This window comes from Herpailurus yagouaroundi, unplaced genomic scaffold, assembly GCF_014898765.1.
Source record: "Herpailurus yagouaroundi ecotype Mexico unplaced genomic scaffold, PumYag 209, whole genome shotgun sequence".
In the NCBI taxonomy this organism is placed as follows: domain Eukaryota; kingdom Metazoa; phylum Chordata; class Mammalia; order Carnivora; family Felidae; genus Herpailurus; species Herpailurus yagouaroundi.
In genome coordinates, this window is record NW_024412440.1 from 3,917,289 (window position 1) to 3,943,133 (window position 25,845).

The following is a 25,845-nucleotide window of genomic DNA, read 5'->3' on the forward strand; positions in this document are numbered from 1 at the left end:
TAAAGGTTGATCTCTCCTGTCATTTGTTTCTCCCCAAATTTTAACTTCATTACTGGTTTATCATTAACCTTTTTTACAAAAAAGGAAACCATTTTTTATGATTTCCAACTTGCTTGCCATTTACCAGTTTCTTATAAATCTCTGACTTTAGAAATCGAGGAAAAGAATCCTTGGCCATAAGACTATAGATTAACTTCTGAGCCTCATCAAAACATTTGAGAGTTGGTTCTGCAATATTCTTTGAGATGAGGTCCCTGGTACTGAAGTCAATGTTGATCTGTGGAAATAAGTTTGCATATAATTACATTAGTTTAATCAAGGAATACATGGTTTATACAGATGGTAGATACACATATTATATAATTTCTTTTCTAAACACAAAGTTAATCTGATGCAAAACAGCAGAAAGGTCATACATTTATTTTTTGTAGTGTAGAACACATGTTTGGTTTAATTATATTTCCTAGGTTGAGAGGGTTGGCATTGACAGAGAACACAGATAAAGCCTTATTTTGATATTATAAACAAAAATAGGACGGTGAAAAATCAAACAAGATATTTCATGTTTTTAAATTTCTTTTCCCGCAAATCCTTTTCCCTTAGTACTTTGACCCTAATACTTACAATGTACTCTCCATAGACAAAACAATAAATAAAATTTACTAGATTGGCTTCTGCCAACCCATCCTCATTTTCATACTCCCCCTTGTTGTTTTCCCACACATCATTGCTTTTCATTCTGATTTGTGTTTCTTTTTGTTTGCCAAAATAAAGCAAATAATATCCCCCTCTTCACTGACTCCCATGCCTTCCACAGAATAGATCTATATGTGTATGCATGTGTATGTATGTGTGTGTGTGTGTGTGTGTGTGTGTGTGTATCCCTGTCCCCATACCATTACTATACATGAGTATTCCCAGCAAGATCTAATAGAGGTCTATTATAGTAGGCACACCATTCATCTGAAAATTTGTAAAATGCCCCAAACCTTCTTGTCAAGATACTTGTCCAACTCTACACAAATTCTTTAGATGTTCTTTTATTTCTCTGATCATCCTTTTCCATCATCCATCAAAGTCTCAGGTTCAATGCTGCAACTTCCTGAAGACCTCAAAAGCTGGAATCAATTTCTTCGTTATACAAGAAGATGGTACAGGACAGTGGAAAGACTTTGGGATAATTTTCTCATTTGTGTTCTAACACTTAGGACCTTGGTGACCAGAAGGGAGTTATTTTAATATTTCTGAGCTCTACTTCCTCATGTTTAAGCTAGATAGTTCTTAACTGAGTTGTTACAAGGAATAAAACAAAATGATCCATATATTCACTGATTTCACAAATATTTATGAGTATCTATTATGTAAAAATGCTTTCAATACTTGGGAAAAGATAACCAACAACTAAATAAATAGCATTATTTTAGATTTAAACTTGAATGATGAGAAGAAGCGAGTCTTCTAAGGATCTGGGGCAAAACATTTCTGGCAGAAAAAAAAACAATGAAAGCAAAGTCCCTGATGCAAGAATTTGTTATGTTCTGAAAAGCTGCTATGCCTGGATGGCTGGAGTATAGAGTGTGACAAAGAACGTTCCTGTAATGAGAGTTGCCTACGAGTCTTGTAGGGCTTACGTGAAGTGTAAAGAGTTCTTATTTTTCTGCTAGAAGCACTAGGAAGACCCTGAAGAGTTCTAAGGAGGGAAGTGGCATGATGCCATGTCGTGAACCTAGTATACCACCTGCCTCATAGTGGGGATCAGTAAATAGTGGCCGACGTCAAGCTCTTGCAGTGGTTTTTAAACATCTAAGGTATTCTGTTTCATCAATCCTATCTTGTGTTGTGGGGATATGAGGATAAATATTGCCTGTTCCCTCCCTTAGCCATGCTGTTAATTGTTTAATGGCATCATCTGCAATTTGTTTAACTTTGTATCCCCCATAATAGTAAATATAGCAATTCAGCTCACTGAGGCATTCATTCATTGGGTGAGTTTTCACTGACAGCAGGGCTGGTGCGTGCCTGGTACACAGTGCTGGCTTATTATTATTTTCATCAGAACTGAACACTTGCAGTAACTCCTCATTTCCTATTTGAAAACTCCAAAGCCTTGATTTCGGCATTCATGGACTTTAAAACATAGTCCTACCTGATACAATTTTTTCTCCTCTAGGTGTGCCCTGTATTTCTACCAAGCTGGACACTTCCTTTCAAATTCCTTTTATTTTCCCACCTACAAACATTTTCTTTCATACCATCCTAGTCTAGCTGAAAGTCACTCCTTTCACCATCTTCTATGTCTGTAAGGCTACATTCAAGTAATATCCACCCTATGTCACTTAGGCTATATTTACATTTTGTGCATCCCTCTCTATGCCTTGAGCCATGTAAGGACTCAATAAATATGTACTGAATAAATAAAGTAAAAAAAAAAGTTTCTTTTTTTTTTTTATTTTTTTTTCAACGTTTATTTATTTTTGGGACAGGGAGAGACAGAGCATGAACGGGGGAGGGGCAGAGAGAGAGGGAGACACAGAATCGGAAACAGGCTCCAGGCTCTGAGCCATCAGCCCAGAGCCCGACGCGGGGCTCGAACTCCCGGACCGCGAGATCGTGACCTGGCTGAAGTCGGACGCTTAACCGACTGCGCCACCCAGGCGCCCCCCCAAAAAAGTTTCTATATCTGTTAAAAATCATGTTTGAATTTTGAAGAAAACTATTCCACTTCAGCATAATACCAATAATTAATATTATTTATTAAAATAGGTTAAAATTGTTCTTCTGACTTATCTCTCTTATTTTTCTGACTTGTCTGTTTTCCTACCAAGGAGCTGCCAACATCAGCTATGATAGCTGAGTGATGAGCAGATATACTAATCCCAGGAGATAATTAGTAGTCTTAAGAGACTGTGTCTTGGCAATTCAGCTTAATGTCAGTGACAAAACATCACACCCACATGTTTGTATAAATGTCATTATTTTCCTCCAAGTTCTTCAAGCTCAAAACATAGGAGTCATCTCTGACATTTCTTTTTTCTCTGATCTCTATTTTCCCCCCTCATTTGCCTTTTCTTTTGTAATTTTGTAATGGTCCTTTTCACTCATATTTCTCCAGTTTAGTCTTTTATAGTGGAATTTCTTTCCTAAATTATGAAATTTACCTCTAGTCTGATACCTCTTCTTATAATGTCTTTTTTTTCCCTCCTGAACATATGAAAGCATAACTACACCAGTTTCACCAAAACATCACTTTAATTGTACGAATATTCAGCTGAAAACCCATTATTTTTAGTAACATAAGCTTTACATATCTTACCTTGGCATTTGAACTTCGTCACACCCAGAGTCCAATGCGCTGTTTCAAAATCTCCTACTTGTCCTTAGCAATATCTATAAAACTGGTCTACTTTCTGTTCCTGAAGGAACTCTTGTACCTAAAGCTCTTATTTGTGCTGTTTTCAGCATCTAAGATCCCTTTCACCCCCACGATTTTATTCCATATAGATTTTCCTTATCTTTTATGATTTAGCTTAAGTTGAATGTCCTCTGGGAAGCCTTCCTTACCCACAGAAGGAAAGTCACTATAATTTCCTTATCATTACACACTATTTTGATTTAAAGTTTTTAAGATATTTGGTTTCTTGATTAAACAGATTTAGATACAAAGGCTTCTGTTAATATTAAGTATCCAATCTGATTATCAGAGAAAACAGATTTGTCACTACAAAGAGAATTCAATAGTTCATGACATGGAACTAACTCTTTTTGTAGCTGTTGTCTTTTCCTTATTTATTTTGCTAATTCCCTTTTTCTTTGCATGCCTCCCAAAATATGCATTCTTTCATCTATACGAAGTCTTCTCTCCCTAGATGTTTTCCTTGATTACTCTGTTTTCATCCCTGGCAAAATATTTGGACACTGGAATTATCTCTAAAATAATCATAATGATATTTAAATACGATTATTTTAACTGTAAATAATAATTGTTGCTATTTATTAAATATTAGTACCGATATACTAAGTCTTTATATGGCTGTCTTATGTCACGTGCACACAACTATAAGATATACAGTATTATTATCCCCATTTTTCTGAGGGTAAAAACTAATATATATCTGAAAAAGTAGGCATTTCATTTGTAATCTTTCCTAGAACTTATTTCTTTGAAATATTTTTTTTTCAACGTTTTATTAATTTTTGGGACAGAGAGAGACAGAGCATGAATGGGGGAGGGGCAGAGAGAGAGGGAGACACAGAATCGGAAACAGGCTCCAGGCTCTGAGCCATCAGCCCAGAGCCTGACGCGGGGCTCGAACTGCCGGACCGTGAGATCGTGACCTGGCTGAAGTCGGACGCTTAACCGACTGCGCCACCCAGGCGCCCCTGAAATATTTTATTGAGTGTGTGCTTAGAAGTTGTGTGAAAGATCTGAAGAGGTGATTAAAGTGAAAAGTCCATCAAGAAGACAGATTTTGAAAAGGCAGTTCAAAGGAAATGAGATTTTAAGCAAATCTTTGAAGTACTGTCATGAATAGAGATTAAGAAAGGTAATTGCAGATGGGTGGGTAAGCCAGGAGAAGCCTGGTGGGGTTTGAGAGGAGGAAAGACAAGAACCTGGAGAGGCATGAAGGCACCAGATTATGTGGGACCTTGTAGTTCTCATTAAAGAATTCTTAACCTGAGAGCAAGGAGGAGAATTTTAAGTAAAGGGGTGATGTACAAACATGTTTGGAAAACAACAACAACAAAAAAACATGTCACTGGTTGCCATGTGGTGTGATAGCTGGGTGTGTTTAAAAGGAAGAAAAATGAAAAAAAAATATCAGAAGTTCGGGTGGTCGGTGATGGTGAATTCAACTATGTAATTAGTGGGACATGCACATATTTTAAAGATATCTAGAAGGTAGAGTGGGTGGAGCTTGTGATTGAATAGTGAGCTGGGATGAGGGACAAAATCTTTAAGAATGGCTGGATTTTAACAATATTCTGAAGAATGAGGTGACAGAAAGTGTTGATGGATTGGACATGGGGTGTGAGTGGAAGAGAAGAATCAAGGATGACTACCAATTATTTCACGAGAGCAAACAGAAGAACAGAGTTGCTATTAACTAAGATTGGGAGACTCAAGTAGAAGATAGTTTTGAACACAAAATCAAGACTCAGACTTGAATTTGTTAAGTTTGAGCTGCCCTTTAAACATTTTTTTAATGTTTATTTTATTTTTTTTTATTTTTGAGAGGGAGAGAGACAGAACATGAGGTGGGGGGAGGGGCACTGAGCGAGAGGGAGACACAGAATATGAAAAAGACTCCAGGCTCTGAGCTGTCAGCACAGAGCCCGACGTATGGCTTGAACTCAAGAACCATGGGATCATGATCTGAGCCCAAGTCGGACCCTTAATTGACTGAACCACCCAGGTGCCCCCTTCAGCTGCTCTTTTAAAGAAATAGAACTAGAGGAAATTCCTGGCAGAGTGAATGTAAGCAGAAAGTAAGTCAGTCAGAGAAAGACGATATCATATGTTTTCACTCATATGTGGAATTTGAGAAACTTAACAGAAGACCATGGGGGAAGGGAATTGGAAAAAAGTAGTTTCAGACAAAGAGGGAGGCAACCATAAGAGACTTAAATACAGAGAACAAACTGAGTGTCGATGGAGGTGCGGGGGGGGGGGCAGAAGGAGAAATGGCTGATGGGCATTGAGGTGGGCACTTGTTGGGATGAGCACTGGGCGTGGTATATAAGCAGTGAAACATGGGAATCTACTCCTGAAGCCAAGAGCACACTTTATAAACTGTATGTTAGTTAACTTGACAATGAATTATATTAAAAAAAGAAAAGAAATGAGGATTGCCTTCCCTCATTATAGTGTATGTTGGGTTATGGGTCTGCACAGCAAAAGCAATTGTTAAAGAGCAGTCAGTAAGGAGGGAAGAGATCAAGTCTTAGAAGTCAATTAAAGATAGTATTTCAATTAAGAGAGAGTGATCAATTTTGTTAAATGCCCCCTGAAAAGTCAATTTGGGTGAGATGTGAGAATTAAGGTATCAAAATTGTCACGTCTTTTCTCCTCAAAATGCCTTGAATTTTCAGTAACTGGGGGAAGAAGTGAAAAATGTTGGGCCTAATATATATATTCTGACATAAATTTCTTTAAAAGAATCACTTCTGGGGCATGTCTGTCAACCATACCCTCAACTTTGCATTCATTTCAACTATGATTTTTGGCTGAGTTCTACCAGAAAATACATGGATGGATTTCTATCTCAAAAAGTAAGACAGAAAAGATGTTGAGCTCAGAGTAGACCAAAAGTGAGATCCATCAGGAAGTGGCCTTCCAAAGATGCACACTTTCCAATTGTATGGTATTGAGGGGCTCCTGAATTGCTTGGGAGTTACGGGGCAGCTTAGACTTTGCTGAGCAGTCAAACTAGTAGGTCCAGAGCCTGGGCTGAATAGTGTGTCAGTTGATGAAATAAACAGAGATATATTATTTCCTAATATGATAGTTACTTGCATTGTGTTTGTAAAGATAGTCTTTAGTTTCAAGGACTCCGAGAAATACAATATTTAATATGCTTATTTTTCAAAAGATTATAAATTATCTTAGATATCTGAGACCACTGCACTGTCAATCTCAGAAAACAAGAATTGTGGTTCTTCCAGAATGACAGCTGAGATGTCATCACAACCATTTAGAGGCTTTTAAATTCTGTCAGTTTTGAAAAGGCCTTGACACTGGTGACATTGACAGCAATCCATTGCATTAAAATGACTGCCTTCTGAATGATGTTTGTGGTAGTTGTTTAAAAACAATTTTATTCTAAAGATCCAGAATATTTTAGTACCCATGTGATTTTGTTAACTACAAGGCATGCCAGCCAAATTCCTCTTTGCTACACCAGTGGTTTTTAAATTCTTTTGGTTTTCAACAAATTATTTTATCAGGAAGAATACATTTTAAAGTGTACCATTTGGCTTTCCTGTGACCCTAAACTGTGCTTTATATAATTTTACATAATTTGAATGAAAAGTTTTCAGTTGTGTTCTCACATTCAAATTAGATAGCCTTGTCCTCATTTAGAATGTATAGTGTAGCAGGAGACTGTCATTATGCAAAGGGTGTGTGCATGCATATGTAAAACACCTTACTAAAATGGAGCAGGCAGCATCTCAGACCTCATTCACAACAGAGCTTAAAAATTACTATTCAAATTAAAGCCGCCTATAATCATGTTTTTGGTTACATAATTCTGTTTAATCACCACTAACACCTCTTCTATTACTTCATTTTTGGCATCATTAAAGGCACACGAATATTCTGAAATATATTCTCAAGGGGCTATTAAAGTTGAAAATAGCCAAGTTTGTAACATCTAGAAGGAATTCATCCCTGCACAAGACTTTATCCTTTTGTTCTTATTGGCTTTAGAGACAGAAATAAGTGACATGAATCGGGAGGTAATGCTAACATCTCAAATTGGGCAAAGAAACAAAAGAAATCATAACATATGAAATCACACAAATTGCTAAAAATAATGTACTTAATATGTATGGATAACGTATAAGGATTGCTAAAAATAGACGTACATAAGCAAAGCTATCTGGAACAGCTGCAGGGGAGTCATATTGACTGGCTTCATTCAACAACACAAACATACTAATCCAAGATTAATTTCAGTAGCACAGGGATCCATGGAAGTTCAAAAAACACCTGAGTGTTTCTGTTTTCCTTTTTTTTTTTGTAAGAGAGAGTGAGAGTGAGAGAGCTTTTGCGTGCATGTGTGAGTAAGGGAGGAGCAGAGGGAGAGGAAGAGAGAGAATCTTAAGCAGGCTCCACACCTAGTGCACAGCCACATGTGTGGCTCGATCCCACTAACCGTGAGATCATGACCTGAGCCGAAATCAAGAATTGGATCCTTAACCTACTGAGTCACCCAGGCACTCCTGACTGTTTTCTTTTTGAGTTGAAATGTAGCAACCAATTTTTCAGAGGCCCAAAATGATACTGCAAATTATTTGGAAGAAATACTCCCACAACTCTTTTTTCTCTTAATGTCATATTTGTTTTGTTTTTTTTTTTAATTTATTTTTTTATTTTTAAAAAAGAATTTTTTTTCAACGTTTATTTATTTTTGGGACAGAGAGAGACAGAGCATGAACGGGGGAAGGGCAGAGAGAGAGGGAGACACAGAATGGGAAACAGGCTCCAGGCTCTGAGCCATCAGCCCAGAGCCTGACGCGGGGCTCGAACTCATGGACTGCGAGATCGTGACCTGGCTGAAGTCGGACGCTTAACCGACTGCGCCACCCAGGCGCCCCTCTTAATGTCATATTTGAATCTAAGCTTCATAGTTTAAGAAGTTACACAAATTAAACAGAATATGAGAAGAGAAATAAAGCTTTTGTTAGAAAGGAAGATAGACTCTATGTGCCAAGATAATTTTATACTTTTGCCTTTAGCATAAGAATCAAGGTTTCTGGGCTATTTTGCAAACATATAAGATAAATAGATCTGAAGAAAGGAATTTGAAACCTAAAAGCATGGGCTGTAGACCTCTCTCCTCGTGGTCTGTTGTATCTTAATGATGCAGGGCTCATTACTTTTTCTCTAGGGCTCAGTTCATTTTCATCCGTACAATGTGGATGATTGTGATACCTCCGTAAGATGGTGACAACGATGATCGGATGAGTCCACATAGAAGCACTGTGCACATGTTACTCATGGGTTTCTTTAGCTGTGTTTTCCTCCCTTCCTCCTACCCCACCTCCTCCTCAATTTGCTCCTTTTTCTCCTGTCTCTCTCTTTCTTTTTCATAGACTCTTTATTTTCAGAGGCAGAAATTATTGGGCTCCAGGAGGTGAATTACCCCAGTTTGCACTGCGACATACAGTACTAGGCTTCCTTCCCTACTGGACTAGCTTCTAGGCACTGGCTGATCCTTTTCTCCACTGTTCTTCCTTTCCTTTCTTCCCTCCTATTGTGTCTTATTTCCTTCTATATTCCCATCACTGGTCAAAGCTCATGAATTACTTCTTTTGATATATATTTTATCACCCCCTAGAATCGTATTTTCCTGATGCATGCTACCACATTACCTGTATTTCCCTACTGCAACTCTCATGAAAGCTTATTGTAATTATTTTTTAACTGGAGTCCTCCCATCAAAATGGTTAGCTTTACCTGTTCAGGGATTCTTACCTTTTTCTTATCTGCACCAGCATGATCCCTGACATGTATTAAACACTTAGTGATTAGTGCACCAAAGTTAGGAAATTAATAAATAAGCAAACTCATTATATCTGGAGATGATTCTAGAGTTGGGGGGGCACTGTTGATAAGCAGCAACTTGTGGGGTAGGACAAAAACATCAACACACTGGGGAAATGGCACTTAAAAATGCAAAGAAAAGTTGTGAATATAAGATGGGGAATACAAAATTGGCAAGATAGTTACATCCAGAAGTGCTTCTAAATGCCCATTTTCATGGGCTTCTCTCTACCAATAATTCATGTATCTGTTTCCTTAGCTCATGACTCCATTTAAAGCTAATCTTAAAATAAAGGCCTTATCTCAATATCTTGTCTCACTACTATTCAATCATTATATCCTTCTAGGTTTAATGCAAAGAGTTTCCTCTGTAACTTTTTTTTGTTTTTGCACTTAATCATTTGTTGTCTTGCTATTTTTTCCTAGTTCTATAAATTTCATTTTTAAAAACCCAACTAGATTCAAAGTTTTTTTGAGTCAAACCATAGTTTCAACCTATTTTATTTTCTTGCATTTCCTTATCAAGCTGCCTGCTTCACACAACATATTGCTTTATACTTATGTGTGTGTGTGTGTGTGTGTGTGTGTGTGTGTGTGTGTGAATTCTGTTCTCCAGCCTAGACTGAACTTCTCTTCCATGGAGGTACTTTATCATATATGAGGGTGAATAGTAGGCACAGAATAAGCATTTACTGTTGTGAAATAAAATATGCCAATAAATAACATTATACTGCCTTAAAAATAAAAGCAAAAAACCAGACACAGATATTTTAAAAAGTGTCCTGCACACTACTCATTAAGATACCTTCTTCTTTATGACTATAGTTACTGCTTTGTCTTATGAATTATGGTGTCTTCACATTTAATAAATACATTTAACAATTAAGTACTTCACACCAATATCCTTTGACTTAAAAAACTGCCAATGTATTTGTTCCTGGATTGAATAATCCAGGATAATATGCAGTTGGATTTTGAATTTATATAATTTTAAACATCCCACTGTTGTATGATTTAGAACATTTTCTAATATCACAGAATGATGACATAAATATTTCTCTCTCTAATCACATATTTTTCCATCCTGACGAATTTTCTTTTCAATATAAAGGAATGATATAAATATAATATATATAAGTGATACAGATATAACATGAATATTTAAAATATGTCAGTGTCTTAGCTAATACAAAAATATTATTTGAATTTTTTTGAAGATTTCCATTCTTTTCAGATGAAGTATTATTTTCTTAAAATTTCCCAATATTATGAAATATTATGAAATTCTTTCCAAATTAAAGGAAGAATGAATACAAGTTTAAGAACTTTTCCGTTACCACCTAAAGGTACGTAATGTGTGTTAAGTAGAAAATATTGCTTGAAAATATTTTAACGTTATTAAAAATAATTTTAAAATATTGCTTGTCTAATAATTTTCTCATTTTCAAATCTCTTACTTAAAATACTTGGGTCATACTTTTTTTTTCTCAGTATTTTCTTCTAAAATTATTTAGGTATAGTCCATTCAATGAGTAGCACTTTTTATTTGAAACTAGTGATTTGCTAACATGTTTGTATAATGGTTGTTTTCAGGTTGAAACTATAGCCCATAAGGCTATAATGTGACTTGTTTTTTTTTTTTTTAAAGAAAGGGATTACAATTTCTTAAAAGCTATTCTGCATAATGTAAACCATTGACATGTGGTCTCATTCATCATTCTCATGTGTGTTCTGTGGTTGTTACATGCTTGTTTTATAAATGCTTTCTTAGATGAGGAAACTGAGGCTCAGAAGATAAAGCAGCTTACCACAAAATTACAGGATTTGAATTAGATCTAGGTATCTCTAAGTTTCCAATTTTCCATTACATCACACTAACTCTCTATTAGTGTAGAAACCACAGGAACTGAAACACTGTAAGTGAGAGGGCATAAAGGCCAGTTACAATTATTATCATTTCTCTTAGAGACCTAGAAGTTCATTTTTTTTGTTGTTTTGTTCAATGTGCTGTCTTTGCCTGGGAAACTGAGAACCATTAGTAATGTCAACTTATAGACAGGGATTGTTTATCGTAAATTTAGTATAATCTAATTGTAAATTGTCTAAGTGCATAAATTAAAAATTGTTAAGTTATGATAGCAACTTTATAGATGAGGAAATAAAGACACAAGAAGTGGAAAAGAAAATAAACAGGAATTAATAGACATTCGGATAAGATGACTTTGCCATTGTCCTTTACTTTAGGGTTTGCTACCAAGGAAATTGGTTATAATTTTGATTCTTTGTAAGAGTCACTTATACAACTACAACTGTATAACAAAATGGAGAATATTTTCATATAAATCTCATTCTTAAGTAACTGTTTTTACTTATGAAAATCATGTCTTCCAGCTTCCATATCAAATATATCACCTCATCTTATTAAGTCTGCCTACTAGATAAATCTAGAATACTTCCCATCTTTTCTTTATCTTTACTGCTGTCTATCCAACTTCACCCCCCACTTCTCATTAGCAATATCCAAATGGTTGCAGTTTCTAGAAAACACCGGGAAGCTTTGTACCTCCATGTTGTATCACCATGTCCTCAGTTTGAAATATTCTTTCTTCAAATGCTGACTTGATATTACTCTTTTCATGACATACATTTTTCATGTGTGAATTACCCTGAAAAAACATCCCTTAACTCTCCAGATTTGATCACTTTTCCAGTGTGCTAAAATGAATTTTAAATGCGGCTTTATTATTATATTGCTTTTTGTATATTTGGCTGGTTTTATTACAAGTCACTATCTTCTGTTTCATCACTTCACTGTGTGGACAGGTATTCAAAAAATAGATTTAATGACTCAACATACTCACAGTTGTAATAAAATTAAACTAAAGCTGATGGACTACAGGGAAATATCTTGAAGACTGTGGTTGGTATATAATATAAGAGGCAAATGCTCTTTAGTAATTTGGGAATTGAAATTTAATAATTTGTTCAACTAGAAACAACTAATGGCAAATAATAGGAAAGAAAATGACTGTTTCCAATATATATATATTTCTTTGTTTTCAGTGAATTTTGTCATATTCAATAAAAACATTGTTAGACACTTCAAGGAGAAAACATAATCTACTACTTGAAAAGCAGTCATAAATTTAGTTATATTTATTTAGCCAATTTAATTAGATGGCCAAATTATGAAAAGCTGTAAAATTCTTATATCCTAAAATAATGACTGTGCTGTTTGTTTAAATCATTACTGTGTAAATTTATTTTAGAAGACAAGACTAGGAAAACAAAACTGTTTTGTCAAAATTGATAATTTATTATATATTTTAAGATTGAATGAAAAGGTGGCATTTCTTATTAGAAGACTTTTAATGCAAATGTTTGAGAATGTTATTCTAAAACAATCACTGTTAATTAGATGAATTCATAAAGAAGAAAAAAATCTGGCTTTCAAATCAATATCACAATAAATAGGATATCTTTAGAGCTGATTTCAAAGCCTTTTAGGGAATGACGCATTAATCAACTTGACAAATCTCATACACTATATTTTCAATTTTCCAGAATTATTTATTGATTCTTAGATGGTGACTGGGAAATGAATGTTAAAATAGCTCCACAGCAGTTAAAAATCCACCCCCTGCCTTCACCACCCCATGAATTCAAGGCTGTGCTTTAGTGGCTCATATATATGCCTGTAAAGTTATACTAGCCAATGTATGCTGCAGTAATTAATGTCCAATTAAAACTTGAGCTACTGCTACAGCAACTTTATGTCCTGGACTTTCCAAAAGTGTTTTCATTTCACCTTTTCTGTCCTTTGTCCCCATAAGTACAATAACCCTTCTCACACCATGAATCCTAATTTTGGATCAGAAAATATGATAACTGTCCCTTTGGAGGAAACTGATATTTTACCTCTATTAGAAAAATGACTTGTACCAAAAGTTTCTATTTGGTACTAGTAATGCAGTGTAGCTTTCTGTTTGCTATTTATGCATTAAAACTCTTTGCTTACAGGATATCATCAGTGGGGAACGGAAGTGGTTTTAAATTATAAATTGCTTAAACTTTAAAGTGAAATGTTAAAGGGGTATGTGAAGATGATCACAGTTTTGGTTCTGAAAATGAAATCAAATATAAATGAGATGTTACACATATTGAACACTTTTTGGGGAGATATTATCAGTCTTTCCAGGTTTCTTTCTAAGGTGTGTTCTACTTTCCTGACCTTAAATCATCGCAGGTGGGTCCTGATCACATAAAACAATGCCTCACACCTTTGGCTCATTTTTGCCATTAAAGAAATAAAGGTAAGCAAATCCGTCTTTTGAAAAATAAGACGTTACATGCCATAATGTGGACATCCAAACTACTAAAAGGGAAGAATTCATAATGTTGGTTAGTAGCTGTATTCCCCCCACATATTATTCTTAATTTGTTAAATAAATTATTCTACTCTAGAATTCTATTCCATGTTGACTACCATGATTTACAACAGGAAAAACCAAAGTGAGCTTGAAATGCAACAACACATTTAAATAGCATTTCTGTAGGGTTAACTTTAGAGCAATTTAACTTAAGACAATAAATACTATTTTTCAAGAGTATGAATGTCGTGCTAAAGAAACAAAACTTCTGGTCAAAGTTTTGGTCAAAGAAACAAAACCTGGCACACAACAGGTGTTGAAAAATATTTGCTGAATCAGTAAAAGATAGGATCATCTTAAGACACTTCTATTGGAGTTTACAGACATTTTCTATTTGAATACATAGCGACAATTTGATTTCCCTTTAGATGGATTTAGTGTCTTATAATTGGGAGCAGATTTGCTAGGAGATGAATATTCACTATTCTAGAATATTCTACTCACCTCTTTAGGGGCATCAGCTTCAATGAATTCAGAATAAATCATCTTGGCTTTAGAAGCCATCTTTTCTGCACTGTCTGTTTTTTTGAAGTCTTCACAGGCAAGCCAGAACTCAACATTTTCTTCACTAAACTCTGATTTTAGAAATGTTCGAAAAGCATCTAGACCAGCTATAAAATATAAAAGAGAAAAATTTAAGAAACATTCAGTGCAGTATACATAACCAATATGAATACGTTGTATGATATGAACATTTACTTAGTATTCAGTGGCAAATATTTATCATCCTTCTATATACTTATGTTTTTGTCTTTAAGTGTAGAAACCTTATTTTTGATCAGTAATCATCAACATAAAATAGTCTTGTCTCTATGTATCCAATTAGCTCCACTAACAAAGAAAACCTGTACTTTTCTTTCTAGATCTGAAATATCTAGGAGTTGCGTTTAGGGGAAAGTCTTTTTTTTTTTTTTTTATGTTTATTTATTTTTGAGAGACAGAGAGAGAGAGAGAAGGGGAGGACAGAGAGGGAGACACAGAATCCAAAGCAGGCTCCAGGCTCCGAGCTGTCAGCACAGAACCCAACACGGGGCTTGACTCACAAACCATGAGATCATAACCTGAACCAAAGTTGGACGCTCAACTGACAGAGCCACCCAGGCACCCATAGGGTAAAGTCTTGATAGCAATTACTTTATGGGAAACTGCATAGGCTTTAGCTTTCTACACCCAATGCACTAAGCCCAAATCAAGCTAATGATGTTAAAAGCAATTCCAAGTAAGAATATCTTTGTTACCTTGAGTTGGTGAGGAAGCACAATTTGATGCTAAGGGATTAGATTGTGTGGGTTTGGGCTCAAAGCAAAGAAGGAAGGACTGGCATTTATTAATTTTGGATGAATATATTGGCCAATTCTAATCTCTAGCCCAGGAAAATAATGGGCAAAATACTTGGAGTGAATGCTTTTCCTCTTGATGTGGCGATAGGCAATTATAAGTCAATGAGGCAAATAAATGGGCTTTTCCCCAATGTTACCTTAAACAAAACACTGATGTCCCTCCAATCTCCCTCATGGCACCTACTGTAACCTAGCCTGTTCATGGTGTTTTTCTCCTGCTCCCATGTATTCTCCTGAGCATGGATTTGTTCAGAAACTTTAGACCAGGGACTGCAAATAGGCCCACATACTTGCAGGCTGTTTACTTTGCCTCGATTAGTATATGCTATTTCCTTTGAATTTAATAACAACAGCTAGTGCTTGTGGCCTCTGATTCCCATATGTCTTATCTCTCCCCATTATTTTACTTTCAGTCAAATTTACACATGTGTTATTCCTTGCTCTCATAGATATTCGAGTTTATGACCACCTGTTTAGACTGTTCTTTTCTTTATTTTTTCATCAAAATGTGCCCTGAAATATTCTTCTTTGGCATATATAGAGCTCATTCAAGAAGGTAATTCTTGCTAAATTGTTTAGGGATGAGTATGGTTAGGAGTGTGCTTCTAGTTAGCAGGTAAGAAAAGTCATTATCAGATTCCTGCAGTTGATGGACTAAGCCAGTACCTTGAGTTCACATTATGCGGTTTCATAGATTGTACACTTCTGAGGTTGGTATTTGTTTATAAATGAGACTCTGGATCTCTCTGAGGAGGAAAATATACATCAGTGCTTTTGCCTCTGGGAGGGATCTTGCCTCTGGGAGGGTACGTTGGTGGATCTCTCTTCCATCTGCCACGAGGGTCCCCTAGCATGTCCTCAAAGCAGCTCTTCCCTGACTGTGTGCTTAGAGACCTGATCCTTCAAGTTCCAAAGCTGGGACTAATAAGCTTGTGGAGAATCAGGGAAAGGGAAAATTAACTAGTGAAAAAGAAAATGTTAGAGATAGTTTATGAAAAAGAAGCCAAAGTCAGTTGTTTGTAGGTTGCTGCAGGTACGAAGCAAAATGGTTTAGTGAAAGAAAATGGGAAAGGCTTCAAGGGAGCAAGATTAAAATGTCTAAAAACACTGGATTAAAAATAGATATAACCATTTTTTTTATTATTCGAAATAGCGTTGAAATAACAAGTCATGGCAAAAGGTTATCAGACACCAATTAAAATTCTCAGTAGAAATATTGGAGAGTGTGGATGTCGTTAATATGTGATCACTATAAAAAATTCAATTGGGGCGCCTGGGTGGCGGAGTCGGTTAAGCGTCTGACTTCAGCCAGGTCACGATCTCGCGGTCCGTGAGTTCGAGCCCCGCGTCAGGCTCTGGGCTGATGGCTCGGAGCCTGGAGCCTGTTTCCGATTCTGTGTCTCCCTCTCTCTCTGCCCCTCCCCCGTTCATGCTCTGTCTCTCTCTGTCCCAAAAATAAATAAAACGTTGAGAAAAAAAAAAAAATTTAAAAAAAAAAAATTCAATTAACTGCACATTTATTGCATTTAAAAATACATCCAAGAAGCTTCTGTGACACAAATTTAGGTTATAAAAATCCTCTTAGTAACACTCAATTAAAATTTCCATGAGTTTTGTCCAAACAATGATGAATTTGAGGGGTCAAAACAGAATTGATGCTAAAATCTATTTTATATAGAGAATGAAGTATACTTTAAGGATATGGGAAGAATGTAGATTCTTGTCTGGCAATATTTTATATGTGTGTCGTTAAGGTATATGATGCTTCCTCCCAGTGAGGATTATCTAAATGCATCTTAGAGAGATGGGAAGTTAGAGATCAAGAAACTTACTATTTTCTCACATCCTACCATTTTAACGAAGGACCACTCTGAGAGCAATTATCGGCTTCTCTCCCCCTGCCATCACTAGGTTTAGGGCACAATGGAATAGAATAAACAGCTAAAACGAGTTAGCTATCCTTGTCTTGAACACAGTATTTTACTGAACTCTGCTTCTATTCTATATATACAATATGAATGATCAAAAAATGTCATGTAACTTTGGAATAATATGCTACATATGATTAAAATGATATAATCTGAGAGCACTCTCTACAAATTGGAATGGCTACTGGTTAGACAAATGGAATAAACAATAGGTGTTGAAACCTATCTGAGAGCCTATGTGTGGTACCTGTAAGACATATCCCCAAGATGACAAAATAACTAGATAATTTGGTGAAATCATTTATCTGTTTAAAGCATTAAGAAGCATTTTCTTTTTGTAAGCTGTTTTTGGTATTATAAAAAGCAAAAACCAACAGCTACTCAAATGAATCTGTGTGTCTTCTACTCTATGTGGGCACGAAATAAAAAAGATCAGGAGATATGTTGAGGAAAGCATTTGCCTTCAGCTCAACATCTTCTATGCCTCTGTTCTGCGGTGTTGGCCCCTGGATCTCCCCTTCTCTGGAGCCAGCCGGATCACCACCTGCAGAGATACTTTCTTAAGGCTTTTTGTAAACCTGATCTGTCCCACTGGTTATACACTTAAGTAGAAAAGAAACACGCCATTCAAAACTTATAAAAATGCAATTCCATATCTTTGATGTCTTTGGTATATGTTCTTAATTGGATTCTAGGAGCAACGTGGATTCTTTTATGTCTATGCTTTAGGAATTAGTTATTTAAGAATCATAAAATCAGAATAATTTTGTTTAATCCAATCCAATTTTATATATGAATAAGCAACTATGAAAAATTCACCCAACTTTATTATGTTTTAAACTTTTCTAGCGACGGCTGGGTGGCTCAGTCGGTTAAGCATCCGACTTTGGCTCAGGTCATGATCTCACAATTGGTGAGTTCGAGTCCACTGTCAGGGCTCTGTGCTGACAGCTCAGAGCCTGGATCCTGCTTTGGATTCTGTCTCCCTCTGTTTCTGCCCTTCCCCCATTCATGGTCTGTCTCTCTATGTCTCTCAAAAACGAATAAACGTTAAAAAAAACTTTTCTAATATTCTGATATTTACTTTACAAATTTAAAGTGGAAATTCCATTTGATTAGTACCAACAATACTAAATTTTAAATATTTTAAAATATATGTCTCTGTAGTGCCATTTCTTTTTCCTGTATGCAATAGAACTGCTGCAAAGCAAAATTATCTATAACAGAAACAGAAGTTTCAAATGATTACTTTGAATCAAATTCCAGGGTATTTTATTTATAATTGGCCCAAATTGCCTTATTGAGCCGTATTAAGTATAAATATAAACATCCACACAGGTACATATTAATACATTTAAATATGTTTTTGTTTTCACTAGAAATTAGAATATCAGTTGAAATAAATACTTTAAAAAGTTTTTTTTTAGCTTCCAAGACATGAAGAAACAAGTCATTTATTTCAATTTTCAACTTTTCAATAGTTTGTGAATTTTTTTCAACTTGTAGCAAGAACAGTCATTATACATACATCAAATGATAATGAGTACAAAAAAATGACAAATTTCTCACTTCCTATTTGGGATTTTCTTTTTGTGTTAACGTTTTGAGTTTCTATAATCTTGTCTTATTTTAAGTCCAACCTAATTCCGTTTAGGTTTGAGACCTAAATTTGTGAGACTGTTGGAAATCTTATACTTCAAATATTGATCGAACTCATATTTTATGATGACTACAACGTTCAGAATTTAATGATTTACTTTTAATCGTTATATTTTCAAACTTAGTTGGATCTTACCTTGATTGGTTAAAAGTGTGTCCATATTTTCAGACCACGCCATTGTTTCTGTTGTTGGTGACCTGTAGAAACAACATCTACCCTTGACAATAGCATTGTGATCTTTTTCTTCTATAACCTACAGTAATATTTGAGATATGTGTATTTGTTGAGTTATGTAATTTAAAAGCACCATTAATCAAACTGCAAAAGGTAAGCAAAAATTATTTAATGTTTTTCATAGTGGACAGCAATAGCAACATAAAGTGGTATATAATTTGATATCAGCAAATTCCTTATTAATGCCTAAATGTTATTAATGCTTAAATGTTATTAATATTTGTAAATTCTTATATTCTAATAAAGGTGCAAGGGAGATATTGCTCATGGTTCTATGAAGTATATTGAGTTTTTCTCAACTATAAATATATTAATTATTAATTTACATGGCATTACTCTAGTCTATTTCTGAAAAGTTTTCATGATAGCAGTAGTGATGAGTGAACTATTTTCTGAGTTTTCACAATATATAAAATTATCCATGTCATAATTGTGTATATCAAAAAAGTAAAAGAAAATTTCAGTTAAGAATTTCTAACACGTGATGATCTTGAAAGTATTTATTTATAGTATTTTGAGAAGATTTTACCCCACTCTGAGACAGACCTTATTTCTCCTAAGACTGGTATGCTTCCCATTCTGGGATGATTTATTTAAATCTAGGTATGTGTCAGGACAGAGTAATATCTTTTCCAAGGAAGTCAAAAAATTTATAGACTTAAGTCTTCTGAAGAAGGTATACTTTTGGGGATATGATGTAGAAATAGTAAATCAGGTTTAAGATATAAATTTTCTGAGATGCAAATATATCATGCATTATTCCCCTTAATAAACTAAGATCCTGATGAGATAAGCTCCCAACCATAGAAAGCATCTGCTACCCAGAAAAAAAACTTAGATCATGTAGCTGTGATGTGCAAATGACCTACTTATGGAAATGCATGGGCTAATTTTTGAAAGTTTTTATTAAAACAATTGATAATAAAATAGAGTCTCATATCTAGTAATTCTTATAAATTTTACATTTGCATGTTAAGGTGACTAATCTTGAATACGCTTTGTGAAGTGATCTCTATGCTTTTATATCTATTACTTCCTATAATTTGCTGCCATTTTTATTATTTGTGTTGGGATTGAGTGTGCTTTCTTCTGTGGTTGCAGATGTGGTTCTATTTTCAGATAATAATGGCTGTCCTCATTAGAGGGTGCACAGAGAGGGCTCTGTGACTGGGAATTCATTTTACTATCTCCATTACTTATATTTCCTGTCTGAGATTTCTTTGCTGGTGGTAGACAGATGATTTTTCTTTCTCCCTTGATTTATTAAATCTTAGGGACACAAGATTTTCTGTGAAACCATTTTGAAATTGTGGGTTTTCATTTAAACGGACACTTAAAAAATTTAGTTGTTCAATTTCTATTTTTCATTAATGGAGAATGGGACTGAAACTTAGATTTAAATCTACATTGAAGAGCTTTTGTGCAGTATAAAACCTGTTACTCTAACAAGCTTATGTGATAATTCATGACTCAAATATTAGATCTTGTAAGAATTCTACCGAATAGTGCTAAAATCATCACATGGTCTCCTAATGTGCACATGTCTAAAAATATCTCTATCTGAAGACTGATATTTAGTGGTTAACAGATTATTTTTAAAAAGCCTACTTTCCATGAGTGGAATACATGTTACTGAATAGGGCAGTGAGGAGTTTTGAGACAAAGCCTGGTTGCACAGTACACCCACTTTGAATGAGGAACAGCCACCAAACACACACACACACACACACACACACACATACACACACACACAAAAACAAACAAACAAACAAACAAAAACCACTGAGAAACAATCTAGGCAAAAAGCATTCAGGGATGAAAATACACTTCCCCCATTGTGTAGGTTCTCTGATGAAATATTGTTATTTTCCACTAAGTATGTCTGGTCAAAAAAATGTTTGTTGAACATAGAAACAAAGAATGAAGGAATGACCAAACCCCGAATAGTGGCGGGTATTAAAACCTTCAGTGGAGGCAGCGCAATGGCTTTCAAGATGCTGGTAAATGACAGTGATAAGATGATTATTGAAAGTTATAGTTGAATGGCATTAGCATCAAAGCGTGTAATGGTGGAAGGAAGAGGAGACATGATGCGAAAGCATCATTGGGAAGCGACAGACTACAGACCTCACTCCCATCCCTAAGAGATGTGAAATTGGAGAAAATGGACAAAATCCATTCTGAAGTCATCAAGGCAAGTCATGTCATTTAGGGAGAGCCAGATTTTGCATACACTGAAAGCAAAAGGAATATTCAGTGAAGATCTTATCAGAAGTAAAGGAGTCTTAGGAATGGAAGTATTGAAGTAAATGGTAGCTATTCTAGTTATCTTCATTAGTGTAGGAAAACAGTAAAAACAAAGGAAGAAAACAAAGCCTGAAAATGGTGTGATACCAAGGACAAGAGAAAAAATGTAATGTTTTGAGTTAAAGAGATATACTAGAATATAATTTTCTACAGATAGAGAATATTATAGGTAACAGAATTAGAGATACTGGGATATTCTAGTATTATTTATGGTCCACCAAATGCTGCATTATTATAGAAGGTAAATTTGCCTTTCAGCTCTCTGAAAGAATACCTCTGCAGGTGTGTGATAATTCCTGGAATGCTCTCAGCTAACAATTTTCTAACCTATTTCAGGTTTGACTTGAAAGGTTCAATTTTGACTACCTGATATGATGGGAGGGTTGGTGGTAACACAGTATTTACTTTTCAGAAGCTAGGTGAAATGCAACTATTTAAAGAAATAATGTTCTTAATTTTCTCTTTAAAATTTTAACTTCTGGGTTGATTGTATATTTACAATTCTGTGGAAGAGTAAGTTATTGTTATATATGAATAAGCTGAAAGACAATATTTTTAGTAGCATCAAAATGTACAACAATGTATTGAATGCAATCTATATACCACATGGTGTTCAGCATGTCATATACTTTACCTTATTTAATCTTGTAAATGACAATGTGTTTTCATCCTATGTTACAAATGAATAAAGAGCCTCAGAGATGCTAATGACTGGCGCAATACCTTGCATATACTAATAGGCAGTTAGAATTCAAGCACAGGTATATCTCCTTATGACCCAAACTCTTTTTACACTTCTTCTTTGAATGAATAGGTCAATATGCATATGCGTGTACTTTGTTCATGTTTTGGAACATTTATAATAAATAATTTGAAATTGCATTTTCTCTGATAAAGTTTATTGCATTTCACACAAATATTTCCTCTAAATAATAGCTGAATTGCAGTAACTGAGGACTCAATAGAAACTTTTCAGAAGACAGATTCTTAAATGTCACACGTTATCAAATGAAAATAGGACATTTCTCATGTTAGACTTGAGAATTATGTTTTATGTTTTAAAAAATGCAACCATATAAATGTTAAGAAAGAAACTAGCGAATTCAAATTGGTGAAAAAAAGAAGGTGGCTAATTTAAAAATGTACTAACTTGGTTAAATTTTACTTGACACGTGTTACCTTGAAAAAACGGACAATGTGCCTCTCTGCTATTTCTCTCTCTTTTTAAATTTTGTTTTGATTTTAGTTTTAACTGGAACAGAGCTTTTGTCTGACTGTCTGAGTGTGTGCATTTCCTGAATAACTGTGATGCATAATCAGAGTAACTTTTTGTATGTGTATGATTCGCCATGAAAATTCACCATGTATCTGGAGCCAAAATTGCACTTAGTGTTTCATGGGGTTTTGGCTGATTTCCTTTCTGTTTCCTTCATTAAGCGACCACCATCAAGGCCAGCATTCCCCATATTATGTGTCCGGAGAAGAGCCAGGCCAGATGGGAACTGCGTGAAAGCTACCAGTTATCTTGCTAATTGTGCCAGCTAGAACCAGTTGTATTGCATTAAAAAATGTGGAATCCAACAACTTAGCTGTTCACACTCAATTAGCAGTGTGCCGGAGAATGGGAAATTCAAGCAAGGGGTCCATGTGCTCCAGGAAGTGACAGCTGCTTCCTTACCCAACACTTAATATCTGTTTTCAAATTTCTCAATAAATAGTGCAATAATGAATAATTTTTGCAAGGATCAGACATATCTATGTCTCGAACTCTTAACATTTCATTATTTTGAAAAGCTTCACATAAAGAAAGCTCACCGGTTTTTCTCCCTTTATAACCTTGTTTTATATTAGCAAATATAAAGAGCTAACTGCAAAAGCAAGTCATGAGCTGTTGACATATTTTAGAAAAGAAGAAGAAATCAATAGAGAAAGGGGAAGAAAATAAATCAGTAAGAAAGATAACAATTAGCATATTTATCAGAAATGAAGGAAACAAAACATCGAGACTAATGAAGGCTCAAGTGTTTCATTTGTACCTCTTCTGAGATAAAAATAGCTTTAAAAGGCAACTCACTTCACTGGCATTTTTCGTTCCACTGTCTGACTGTCACAGATGATGTCGAATTTCTCTTTCTGACTGATCTTCAAGCTGAAGGTAATGTGACAGCAGGAACATTACAATTAGTATGCAAATACCTATCCCCTGGGTTACAAATTGGCATTCTTTAAATCATGCTATGCTCAGCTCTTTTCATTTTGTTGTTAACTTTTCACTGGTCAAAACACTTAAACTTCTAAGTAACAAATAACTCATTGAATAAATGTGACAGTTCTCTGAGTCTGTGGCATAACTGAAATAAATTCCATTTGAAAGTTTGGTTCTTAAAATTCATATACATCCATTTACAAGACAACTATTGTTCATAGGAGGTTAAATCAACTCAGAAAAAAAGTATATAAAATTTAATATTTGTCTTTAGGTATTTCATCGATCAATTTTTCCCTCTGTTCTTTGATTTTCAGAGAGTCTTAGGAAGACTGTACTTTTAATACGCTTATCTTCAACAGCTATGTAGGTTTAAGTATTTTTACAATTTTACTCATGGACTAAAATGTTCTAGTACGAGGCATTATGTTTTTTTCAAAACATATTCACTTTCACTTTTTTTTTTTTTTTTTTTTACCTAAACACACGTATCTCTATTTCTTTTAACCATGAATCTCTTGGTATGTTCTGCCAATGTTTCTTTATGCAACGCTGATATTTAAGTTCATAATGTTTGAATATATTTATTAAAATACAGACCATATATTGTATTTTTGTTTGTAGTCAGTTTTTTACATGTAACCTGGTGCTTCATCAAGCCTTTATCTCAATATAACAAAGTTCTTCAGTAAAAAATTGCACCAGTATATATTTATGACCTTCAAAGTAAATTTAACACTCCTTAAAGATTGATGATTTTCAGGGTGGGAGAAAGAAAGGAGTCAGAAGACAGCAGAAAATCTGCTTCTCCCTGACTTAGCATTGAAGTATCCCCATTTAGTTGATCTATAGAAATGCCTGAGGGCGCCTAGTATGCAAGTGGCCCTGGGCTAATGAGATTGACAGAAGTAGGAGAGATGACCCAGAAAGTCAGTGTATCATTAAGAAGGGTTGTCATCAATTAGCTCAATTCATTTTGTTAATTCAAGCACCATTAAGTAATGTTCTTATGCAAAAACTAAATCATTAAACATATTTAGACTTTTTGTTTTGCTGAAGGGGTATAATGAAGTACTAACTTTATAATATATACTCGAACATGCAGACTTTGGAAAAAATAAACCGTCAAAATGTAAAGACCCTCTTGGTAAAAGCCATGCTAAGTCTGTGAGACACACAAGCAGGAGTAGGCTTATTTTGCATTGAAAAAAAATTGAAATTTCTATTTTGATTTCAGTGTAGTTGCAAGAATGCTCTTTCTCGTACATCCTTCCCCAACTCACACTTATTATTTGTCTAATATACACTGCTCATTTCTTACAATCTTCTTTTAATTTTTCAGGAAAAACTAAGAATTGGATGTTATTTATCAAAACGAAAGGTCATAATAAATGAACAGGTGAGTAAATGAACTGTCTTCTTAGGCTGAATGATTCCCTATGGTGTTCAATACATCTTGACCAAAGATCATAATGCATACATAGTATTGTTGAAACAGCTAATGATCACCACCTCGTAGTCCCAGGGGATTCAGGCTCCATAGTCAGAGCTCATGCCTAGTGATGCAGGTGAAAAAATGGCCCCAAAGATGTCCATGTCTTAGTGCCTGGAACCTGTGAATATATTACCCTTCATGGCAAGGGTTTGTTTGTTAGCCTAGATTATCCAGATGGGTCTTGTATAATTACAAGATCCTTACAAGAGGGGGCAGGAGGGGTGAAGCCTGTAGTAGGATATGGGAAGCCAGAAGCAAGGGGTTGGAGTGATGTATGAGAAAGGTGCAAGAACCAAGCAGTGCAGGTGTCATCTAGGAGGGGAAAAGGCCAGGAAGCACATTCTCCCCTCAGAGCTTCCAGAAGCAACCAGCCCTGCCAATATCTTCATTTTAACCCAGTGAGACTGATTTTGGACTTTGGAGCTCCTAGACTCTAAGATAACAAATTTGTATTATCCTAAACCACTAAGTTTGTAATATTTTGTTACAGCAGCAAAAGAAAACTAATACATCCAAGGAACTCCAGTCTTAAAACCCTGCTTAAAAGAAGGTAGGATGAAATAAAATGAGCATACATGCTGACACTTGAGCGGTGAGTTCATATGTAGTATGAACCCTTTCTGCTGAATAGTGACCTTGACTTCTCTGAGACTTTTTGCTACAGAATGGATATAGTACCTTTCTCACAGGTTATGGTGTGAGACTAAATGGTAATATACTAAGCCAAAGCATCTTACATAGTGCTATTTATATATGTTTTAAAATTTTCTTCTCGGGGCGCCTGGGTGGCGCAGTCGGTTAAGCGTCCGACTTCAGCCAGGTCACGATCTCGCGGTCCGTGAGTTCGAGCCCCGCGTCGGGCTCTGGGCTGATGGCTCAGAGCCTGGAGCCTGTTTCCGATTCTGTGTCTCCCTCTCTCTCTGTCCCTCCCCCGTTCATGCTCTGTCTCTCTCTGTCCCAAAAATAAAAATAAAAAC

The 25,845-nt window shown here is 35.3% G+C and overlaps 1 protein-coding gene across 1 annotated transcript; it reads right to left on the reverse strand.

The window, feature by feature from the left end:
- Window positions 1-73: 73 nt before the first annotated feature.
- RGS21 (regulator of G protein signaling 21) lies at window positions 74-23,252 on the reverse strand. The gene is made up of 4 exons (XM_040453611.1): window positions 23,242-23,252; window positions 18,762-18,838; window positions 14,143-14,309; window positions 74-277 (listed from the first exon to the last, which is right to left on the reverse strand). The coding sequence occupies exons 1-4, from the start codon at window positions 23,250-23,252 to the stop codon at window positions 74-76; spliced, it is 459 nt and encodes a 152-aa protein (XP_040309545.1).
- Window positions 23,253-25,845: the final 2,593 nt, after the last annotated feature.

Coding starts and splice junctions, on each gene's coding strand:
- RGS21 (XM_040453611.1), bottom strand. Junction 14,310..18,761: donor CACACTTTTAACCAATCAAG/GTAAGATCCAAC, acceptor TATATTTTATAG/CTGGTCTAGATGCTTTTCGA. Junction 278..14,142: donor AAGCTGATGCCCCTAAAGAG/GTGAGTAGAATA, acceptor TTATTTCCACAG/ATCAACATTGACTTCAGTAC.